The sequence below is a fragment of the Patagioenas fasciata genome, chromosome 2, assembly GCF_037038585.1.
Source record: "Patagioenas fasciata isolate bPatFas1 chromosome 2, bPatFas1.hap1, whole genome shotgun sequence".
In the NCBI taxonomy this organism is placed as follows: domain Eukaryota; kingdom Metazoa; phylum Chordata; class Aves; order Columbiformes; family Columbidae; genus Patagioenas; species Patagioenas fasciata.
Window position 1 is genome coordinate 124,530,639 of NC_092521.1, and position 10,157 is coordinate 124,540,795.

The 10,157-nt window shown below is 43.4% G+C and overlaps 1 protein-coding gene across 1 annotated transcript; it reads left to right on the top strand.

The window, feature by feature from the left end:
* Positions 1-196: 196 nt before the first annotated feature.
* RPL14 (ribosomal protein L14) lies at positions 197-4,184 on the top strand. The gene is made up of 6 exons (XM_065832205.2): positions 197-335; positions 843-944; positions 2,022-2,116; positions 2,809-2,908; positions 3,282-3,335; positions 3,908-4,184. The coding sequence occupies exons 1-6, from the start codon at positions 333-335 to the stop codon at positions 4,064-4,066; spliced, it is 513 nt and encodes a 170-aa protein (XP_065688277.1). The 5' UTR covers positions 197-332; the 3' UTR covers positions 4,067-4,184.
* The last annotated feature ends 5,973 nt before the right edge of the window (positions 4,185-10,157 follow it).

Below are 10,157 nucleotides of genomic sequence, written 5' to 3' on the forward strand. Positions count from 1 at the left end.
GGGACAGCGGGACGAGCTTGGGTGACCGACCCACCGCGAAGACCATCACCGGCACCGGGGCCGGCCCCGCCCGGCGTCACGCATGCGCGCGAACCGCGCTCCTCTTCCCAACACGCACGCGCCTGGAGAGGCACGCCCACCGCCACCACGCGGCTACCCTTGCGCGCACGCGCACTGGCCCCGAGCTGCCGCCGTGCGAGGGGTAAGCTGCGCAGGCGCACTCCTCTAGGCGGCGCGAGGGCCCCGCCCCTGCACATGCGCAGTGGCGGCCCGGAGGCGGTTTCCGGCCGGCGGGGAAGCCGCCCCTCCCTTTCTGCTCGCGGGCGGCCATCATGGTACGTGCGAGCGGGCAGCCGGGGCCTCCGCGGCCTGGCGCCCCGGGGGTCTTCCCGCGTCCTTCTTGTCCCCTCCCGCGGCTGTGTGGCCGCGCCCGGCCTGGCCTTGGCCGTGGGGGGGAGCTGGGCTGTGTGGGGGGAGGCCACGGCCTTCTCGCCCGTGCCGGGCTGGGAGCGGGCCCCGCATGGGGCCGTGAGGCGGGCGCGGGGTCGGGCAGGGCCGTTGTCGGGGGACACTCCTGGAGCTGACGGGGCCGCTCCTGGCGCTTTGCGGCCTGCGGGGCTCAACGCGGCTCCCTGGCGCCTCTTCCTCCGCCAGCCCGCGGCCTCCACGCGTGGCCGGGAACAAGCAGCTGTGGGAATTACTGTGCGCCCTTCTCTCAGGCGAGGGCACTTGGTGCAGACGGGGAGATTGGGAACCTGCTCCAGGGGCTGTGGGAGCCTCGAGTCTAGCAATGGCCTTAGGTGTGTCTTCACCTAATCCCTGTCAATTCGTACCGCTCCCAGGTGTTCAAACGCTTCGTCGAGATTGGCAGAGTTGCCTTCATTTCCTTCGGGCCACACGCCGGCAAGCTGGTGGCCATCGTGGATGTTATTGACCAAAACAGGGTAAGTGAAGAGTGCTGTACCTTTGTGTTCTTTACATCTTAACAGAAACATGCAGCAAGATGGAGCTTATCGATTTTTAAAGTGATTTTTCTGTGAATAGATTTTTCAAGGAAATAAGCAACTGACAAAATTGATGAGATTTAACAACTGTTGTATTTGAAAATTTCTGTAGCAAGTTTTTTTCACTAACAAGTGATACTGAAGAGAAGAAATTAAATTAATGTATACTGTCATTAAGTTATAAAAGATGTACCCATCATTAACCAATTGACATGATAAATGCTTCCTGACCACCTGCAAAATGACAGGATACTTTTTAAGGTTTAGATCCTTCTGCATAACAAGAGACGGAAAATTGAGTGATACATCGTTTAGAAGCAGAGTGCTTAGTTTAACTAATAATAGGTATTGTAAGTAAGAAACTAAACATTTATAACTAACATAATTATTTCTTAGTATAGATCTATGTGAAAATTTTCAAAAATTGTAATGTATATGTAATAATTACGTGAGTATGAGCAACGCAAGAGCATGCAGTCTTTGGAGCACTTATGGAGGATGATCCACAGTGCTCCCCAGTGCTGATAAAATAAAGAATGCTGCTTAACAATATAATTGACTCTGCTGTTAAGTTTATTTATCTGTTTCAATGCTTTCCTCTCTCTGCTATGTTTCCTAAAAGTGCACAAGTGATGTCAGTTGCAGTCTAAAACTTATGAATGGAATGGTACTAATGTATGTTCAAAGCAAATGTTTGGGCTAGGGACTCTGAGCTTAATGTTCTGGGAAAAAAAAAAAAGTATGACATGATAGCTGTTTGTGCTTTTTTATAAGTAAAGTTAGTAAAGTTTGGGGTTCTTTTCCAAAGACACAGGTGGGCTTTTAAAATTCTTCCTGTAAAGCTTGGGTTGTGTGTGCAAGACTTAACAATCTTGAGGTTTTGTCTGCATAACATTTAATTCGATTTTGGACCATTGTTGCCAAGATATTGTTCATACATTGTTAGAAAGCTGCTATCTAAATGGAGTATGAAGGGAAAACTGCTACAAAACCTCCACATTTGTTGTCCTTTCTCAGGCACTGGTTGATGGCCCCTGCAGTGGTGTCAGAAGGCAGGCTATGCCCTTCAAATGCATGCAGCTGACTGACTTTGTCCTCAAGTTCCCTCACAGGTGAGTTGTCGGCATTGTTTTTGACCTATGTAAAAAAAATGGGCTGTCACTTGATGCCTGAATTATGTGATCTGATGCTTGCTAACTCTAGAAAGTTCATACAACATCAAATCATTGGGGTAACCTGTGGACAGTAAAAATTTGCAGACTGTTATAGATTAATATACTTACATTTTCGTTATCAATATTGCCTCAGAACTGCTATTCAGGAGCAAAGGAAATAGCACACTGGCCCAGGAAACTTGCAGATAATTGTGGGGGAAGCAGTTGCAGTAAATACTGTGCAGCTTTGCTTTTGATACTACTTGGTTCACCTTCAGACATGAAATACATTCCCTGCCTATAGAGCTACATTGAATTCTGCTTCCTACAATTTCATTCTGTTCTCTTTAACTTAATTACAATGTGAGGTTCTGTGATTTAGAAACAAAAATTGCTGCCTTTCTGATTCTGAGGCAGTGCTAGGAATAGTGCCTGCGGATGCTTTTTGGAGTCGCTCATCTTTTCAGTCCTAGCAAAGCATTTAGACAGCAAAATGTTGATTAGGCCACAGAGATATATGTGGCATTGACTTAAACTAAGTATCTGAAGTACCATAGAAGAGTGATTTTCTATAAAATTTGATGGGCCAGCATCAAAGAGAACCAATTTTAATAAAGACTGGATATAATTACTTGACTCTTCTAACGCAGTGCCCGTCAGAAGTTTGTGCGACGTGCCTGGGAAAAGGAAAACATAAATGAAAAATGGGCAGGAACAAGATGGGCAAAGAAGATCGAAGCCCGAGAAAAGGTACCATTTTTCACTGAATGAGTAATAACTATTCTGCTTATAAAAATTAGGTGCAATCTAATAAACTAGGTATTTTCAATTGCAGGCTACGATTAAAGATAGACAGGCATAGATTTTTAAAAGTTGCTATGTATCAGCTTTAACTTCTCGTATTTTAACAGTAAAGGTGGTTTTGTGAAGTCATTTCTACAACCGCCCTTTTTCCTGCACCATCACTTCCCAGCAAAGACCTTACATAGTGAAGTAGTTCCAGGTGTACGACTAAACCTAATTTGGAAGTGATCAGAGTTATTTGTGGAATGCTTTGAAACACTGAGTTTTACTATTTGAATATGTATATATCAGAGCTTCATGAGTGATTCTTTTCAAACAGAAAGCCAAAATGACTGACTTTGATCGCTACAAAGTGATGAAAGCAAAGAAAATGGTAAGTATTTGAGTGTCTCTTCTTTATGGGCTTAATGCTTGTAGCTTTCACTTTAGAACCATGTACAAATGTTAGTGGCCTTACTTTCATAGCTGGCTTGGGCGATAGAGTGACAGAAAGTATGTGAATGCCTTGATTTTTTCGTGCTGCTTTGGCTACCACTTTCTCTTGAGTGGAGTTGATCAAACTTCAATGTACACAGTCTGTGTGTCAGTCCTCCAAGTTGTATCTGGGAAAGGAATTACCTGCTGATGAAATCAGATATTTTTGATTCTTTGATATATTTCATCTTTTAATTAAAGTCATTACACATTAAATACTGGGGTGTCCAACTTACCAGCCAGAATGATGTTGTCCACTTGGTAGATCAGAACAGTTCGGGGTGGAATTTGACATTTTAAATGTGATACATGGTAAGTCTTTTGATTATATAATATAAATATCATTTGTTAGCAAAGGTGATTATAAAAAAAGGTAGACTCTGAAGGCTTAGAATTGAACATAAGGCCTAATATTTATGAGCTGCTGCTGTTTTCATTCTGATGAATAGTAAACATTTTTCATTTTTACAGAGAAACAGGATGATCAAGCATGAAATGAAGAAACTCCAGAGGCTGGCTTCTAAAAAAGGCAAGAAGCCAGAGAAGTCTGAGAAACCGGAGAAGCCAGCAAAGCCAGCAAAGGCACAGAAGTCAGAGAAGGTGCAGAAGGCACAGAAGGCACAGAAATAAAATGAACTTCTAGTTATGTATGACACTGTGTCCATGTTCTGATTCTTTAAAATGAACAAATGGTTAAACATCTGATTTAAATTGTAATCATAAGTTCACTTTTACATCTGACCATGAATTGTTGTCTGTCTCATTTATTAATGGTCCAAGTATTGGGTTCTAGTGTTGCCCTGGAATGTACAGAAATGTTTTTTTGTCAAGTTCTGTGAAGCTGACCAGAGAAATGATGCTCAGTGCTCCATACCCCAGTTACTTGAAGTACGTCAGATCCTGACAGTTTTAGTCTGTTTAAATGGTTAGGAATGAACAAAATCACTTGAACAGTCTTGGATGCAAAAGATGAGAAATAATCAATGACACTAGCTTTCCTGGATGAATTAAGGCATAAACTGAAAGTATGTGTTCTGGTTAGAATGTAAGTATGTCAGTGAAAGACTGACAAGTTGCTGTTCAAGTGCTTTAAATTACCTGTTATTTTCTAAAAAACTCCCAATAGTCTTTAAGTAGTGACCTGGAGTGCTTCCATACTTCTGATGCCTAACAGTTGTCCTGTAAGTACTGTTAAAGTAATGAGTGACATATTAACAAGGTGGAAGTTGGTGACTTGTGTTTAAACATGCTCACTTTCCAGGATGTTTAAAGTTAAGAGTTTATGTCAAGACCTGAGCCTAACTCCAGCTCCTTAAACTAGGTGGCAAGTAATTCTCACTGTTTAATCAAAGCCGTTAAGTAGAAGGGGACATGACCTAAAAATGAATCAATCTGAAACACTGAAGTCCTCAATTAAGTGATGTTTATAGATCTCCGAATGTCAGCAGCCGTCTTTTCCTGTGCAGATTGTTGGCAGCACATATATTTATATTGAATGAAGAAGTTGTGGAAGTCTGAGATCCTTTGTAGTTGAAAAGCAAATTATTTTTATAGTCAAAACAGGAGGGACAACATATTTTGAAAAATGAAGGTTGTAAGACCTTTAAATTGTCAAATATACACTGAAATATTGTTGAATTGACTGATCAGCACGTGCTTTGACAAATATGTGCTTTTAAGTAGTTAAATGGCCAGCATTGAGTATTTTGGCCAGAACTGGGCATCTGCATGCTCAAAACACTTTATACAGTTGTCTTGAGCTCTTTATGCACCTTTAGAAATTGAGTTCAAGCACACAGTTGATATAACAATGGAAAAATTATCAGCAATTTTGCAAATTGGGATTAAAACCCATGCTCAAGCATCTGGACATCTCGATTTTAAAATGATTAAATGCACCTACTCTGAAACTTGTAACTTGAAAGGTGTATCAACCTGGAGGTCCCTGAAAGTGAAAAAGTTGTTCCTTAGTGTTTTGGGTTTGGTTTGGTTTGTGTTACTGTTATGCTCAGTTATATAGAACTGGGGCAAAATTGGTAAAAGTGCCTATAGAGAAAATAGATGTGCCTTCAATCATAATGAGCTCCCAAATGCCTCTTCTACATTATTTGCTCATTTTTAAGGGGACTTGCTTCCAAAGAATAGCCTTGGCTTGTGACTGCAACAATTTGTCCAGTGTTTTTAACTCCCACCAATACCACTCAGCAGCTGATGAGGTATCTGAAACACTTCATGGTGAGAGCATTACCTGCCTCAGAAGAAAACTTCGTTCTGTATTACCACGTCTGCCATCAGCTACTGTGAAAGTACCATTTTTTCACAGTTTGGAGGAAAGGGGATGAGCAATAATGGAATATACTGATCTTTAGCACCTGTGCTGTGACTTTCTGGCAGCATGTTCCATGTGAGCAGCATCTGGGATACAGAAAACAGCAGTAGAGTTTTGTTCCTGGTGGTTACCACATGGTGGCAGATGAGCTCTTCACAAGGTTATTCCTCAGGCTTCCCCAAACCAGGCTACTGTGCTGCCTCAAGCGTTTGAGAACAAAGGACGTGCTTATCCAATTCTTCATTTGGCCTTCATAGTAGACCAAAATGTACTTTGCTGGACTCAGAATATACTTCTTTTTAATTTACTTTGTGGAGCTCAGCGTGAAGAAATAGGATCTGCTGCTTAGAAAAAGCTTAAAGTGAAGGCCCAGTGTTTATTGTCCCAGTTTATTTAATGCAGAACATGCAGGGGGCTTGCTGGGGGCAGAGATGGAAATACACTCTATCCAGTTTAGTCCTGAGATCAGCCTAAACTGATACCAATAGTTTTCAATGCCAGCCCTTATCTCTGCTGCAAAATCTGGGAGACATGAGCACTTACAGCAGGAGGATTGGACCTTTAACCATAATCTGTAGCTAAAAGGTGTAAAATCCGGTGTTACTGTGAACCAGCTGCAGCTCTGGGCTGAGTGATTTGCTGGTGGTGCATATTTCTTAAAAAAATAAAATAATAATAATTTAAGTGCTCTTGGTTCTTGTCCAAGCATCCTGTGTTTGGCATCTGGATGGGGTTCAATTTTTTTTTTTGAGATACCTGGAAGAGGAATATCTGGATTTACTGATCTTTCTGGTTTTCAAAGACCACTATTCAAACTGTCCTTCATTCGAGGTTTGTGAAGGCAATGATGTTTTCATTGTCTTGTAGTTACCTGTCTATTAATAGTAGATAGTACTGTCTGTTCTGAACAACTACTGCGCTGCTGGTACTGACCATGGACTTGTGGCAAGTTTGGTTTGGTTCAGAGCGGTATTCCCTCTGTTTATTTTGTCTCCCTTCACTTGTGGTGCCTGTTAAATGTTTCCAGGCCTGTATGTTTCTCTCCCCCTGCCCACGTTGATGAAGAGTCTCTGAAAACTCCACGTGCCTGCCTTTCATCGAGATGAAAAGGTGCTGATTTCTATTCATGGCATTATCAGTGGTAATGGGAGCAAATTACAGGGATGGCTGTGTAGTTTGGGCTCTACTAATTTCAGGTCTTCAGCTTTTAGTTCTTCCTTTGAATAATTTATGTGGTTTTGTTTTTCATTTTTTTTGTTTGTTTTCTTTTTTAATCCTTTTTAATGCTGTTTTGAGCTTTAAGTGGCATATACTGTTGTCGCACTCTGGTACTTTTGAGTTTAAACTGGGATTTCCTTCTCTGAAGGAGAAAGATGTGCTTTTTACCTGTTCAAACACTGCGACCCTGTGGATGCTGGTGATTTACCCACACCCTCTGTTTTCCCCTGAACTCCTAACAGGTTTCATTCTTGGATGCTGTGCAACCTCCAGTTCACAGTGTCCTTACGTGGGAATTTGGACCAGCCTTCACCTTGTGCAGTTGACCCCTGTGTCATATTCTTGTTTTAAAGAAGTGAAGAGTTGGTAATTTTTTCCTTATCTCGCTTTCAGTGATCATAAGCCAGTCTGAGCAGCCTCAAGGTAAGTCTTTGCAGCAAACTCTCCCTCCTCCTGCCAAAGCTTTGAGACCACTATGTGCATCCGAATTACAGAAGTTTTTCTACCTGCAGCCAGCGATTTGTGCTGGTCAGCAGCCTAGAAATTGTACCACTGCCACCAGCACAGAGCCACATCCTCCCTCAGAAGATGCATTGACCAAGTTCTTATTACAGAGGAAGTCCTTTTTAACATTTCCCCAGCGGTGTCCCAGTATGAGGGTGTTTTTCAGGGTATTTTGTTCTGTAACTGTTGGGGAGCATTGCTCCTTGCTACAGTGAGGAGAGGCCCTGACCTGTTCATCGTGGCTCTTGATAGAGCTGAACTCTTCCCTTATGTCCACTTTGGGCTCCTGGTGGAGCTCAGGTGGTGTTTTGGGACACTGAGCTGCTGATAAAGGTTTATATGGCAGGAACACATCAGGAAGCTCTGCTTTGATGAAAATGATAGATGCTTTGAAAAAGTACTAGTGTACATATTTAAATAGCATGAAAGAATATTGTCTTTGAGATCAGCTGGAGCTTTACCTAAGGACACCCAGTGGGAGGGCACAACATCTGAATATTTTTCACAGTAACTCAGCAGACAAGACTTTTTAGAGCCACTGTTTGAACCTCGTATTTACAAAAGCTGTCAAACAAAAGAAGGGGCTGCTGCTAGCTGTGTTATTGCAGTTAGATGCTATATGCAGGTGATCTAAATAAAGGATAGGAAATAGGCTTGAGGGCTTTTTCTTTCTTCCTTCTCTTCCTCCCTGAAGACCCCAAGTAACTCTGAAGGTTTTTTTTTGTTGTTGTTGTTGATCTTTTATTTCTACTGCTTGCCTCATTCGCATTGCACACGTGAGTCTTAGCTCATCGTGGGAGTCTCTGTGGATAATGGAAAAAACCAAAGCATTTATGGCATAATGAAGTAAATTAAGTCTGACTAGCTGAAAGTGGCATCATTTTTGCTCTGGTTGCTTGAAGCATTTTTCAAGGTCCAGGGGGAGGCTTGCAAGCTGCTACTGTTGGCAACGTATGCAGGTCCTCATCCCAGATGTGAGCAGAATTCCTCAACTCCCAGCCACCTGAATGTGACCTTGGAGGGAAAGGTGTTCATGCAGTGGACGTGCCTGGCCTCTGCTGGCAGTGCTACAGTTCTGCTTGGGGCAGGTGTCAGGGCACAAGGGATAGAAACCAGGAGATGTGGGGGTTGATGTGCTTCTCCAGCTTCATGAGAAGCGGCGCATAATCCCTGTCACGGCACAATGGTTCCCTTCGCTCTCCCTGGTTGCCCCTGCTCACCACATGGTTTTGGGTTGCTCTTCAGAAGGTAAAGCTGTGCATAAACCAGTTGGCAGGTAGGAATGACCGCTTGGTTGTGGCTGCACTGAACTTTCTCATTGGCACTGAACGGCACTAGACTTCACTGGTAGCCTCGGACAGGAGCATCAGCGGAGCTCTGCTGGGGCAGAGCAGTGGCCCATCTGACTCCAGCCTGGGTCTCTGACACTGCCAGTGCAGGGAGAAGACATGAGTTTAGTCCCTCCTCTTGCAGTTCTCCAGCATCTACAATAGCAGGATCAGGGGTGCTAGGGGGTACACCCTGCCCATTCCCCTCAGTACCTCTTTTAGATCTACTGTCCATGAATTAACTCAATCTTTTGCATCTGCTCACACTACCTCACTCTACAATATTGCCATAACCTATTTGAGAAATTCACTAATACTGTGTAGAAAACTGCTGTTTAGTGTTTTAAATCAGTCTCCTACTATGAGGACTAACCAGGAGCTACCAACCAGCCCCATCGTGCCACGTGGCAGACATGCTTGCCAACTGTGAGCTTGAAGGTGAAAAACTGTAATTTCACAGAGGAGTCCACAGAAAGGAGATGAGTTAACAATGTGTCTTCATTCAGAGTGTCATGACTCAGTATTTGAAGGACCATCAGAGTTACCATTAAATGTCCACGTGGGCAATTGTGTCATAGGACAGATATTCCAGCGGGAGACTTTAAAGCATCTGCACGCTGCACAGTGCAACATGCTTTCTAGCATCCTATAGCAAATTTCAGGCTGTGTGCAGAAGCGAGCCCCAATGCTGTGCCACAGGACGGGAGCACCCAGGGTCACAGGCACTGTCAACAGCCCTGAGTCATGGCTCAGGCAGGAAATTTGGTGTCCTTATGGTCCTTGGAAGGGGACCTACAGCTTGGAGCAAGGTAGCCCCTGACAATCTGACATTTCTGTTGGACCATCTGGAGATTTTTTCTACTCAAAGCCTGCCAGGAGGTTGTCTTCAGGGCTATTGCTTTGTATCATTAGGAGATGACGCAAAGCAACCTGTGAGTGTATGGACAAGAAGAGTGTTCCAAGTCTTCAGGATTCCCCCTCTCCTCTCCTCCACTGCCCGATGGGGTGCAACAGAAGTTCCCAGCTCACTCCATCTCCTGTCTCAAAGTTCCCAGAATTTAATTCCTCTGATTATTAGAAACTTTCTCATTTTCAACCTAAATTTATTCATGACCAATTTATAACCAGGAGGCTCCACTTCTTGCTTCTGTAACTGCAGGGTTGTCAGGAAAGATTCATGAGCCCATATGTTGGTCAGGTCCTATTTTCAGCAGCCACAATTCAAAGCTTTCGGATGAAATACTGCTTGATTACTCCATATGTTAGTGCATACATTTTCTTCTGTCCTACTGTCACGGTGACAGAGGACTTTCCCCAATGCAAAGGTACATAAACAGCCGAT

Excerpts from the sequence above, each read along its gene's own strand:
- RPL14 (XM_065832205.2), top strand. Across the intron at positions 945-2,021 it reads ATGTTATTGACCAAAACAGG|GCACTGGTTGATGGCCCCTG; the intron begins GTAAGTGAAGAG and ends GTCCTTTCTCAG. Across the intron at positions 2,909-3,281 it reads AGATCGAAGCCCGAGAAAAG|AAAGCCAAAATGACTGACTT; the intron begins GTACCATTTTTC and ends CTTTTCAAACAG.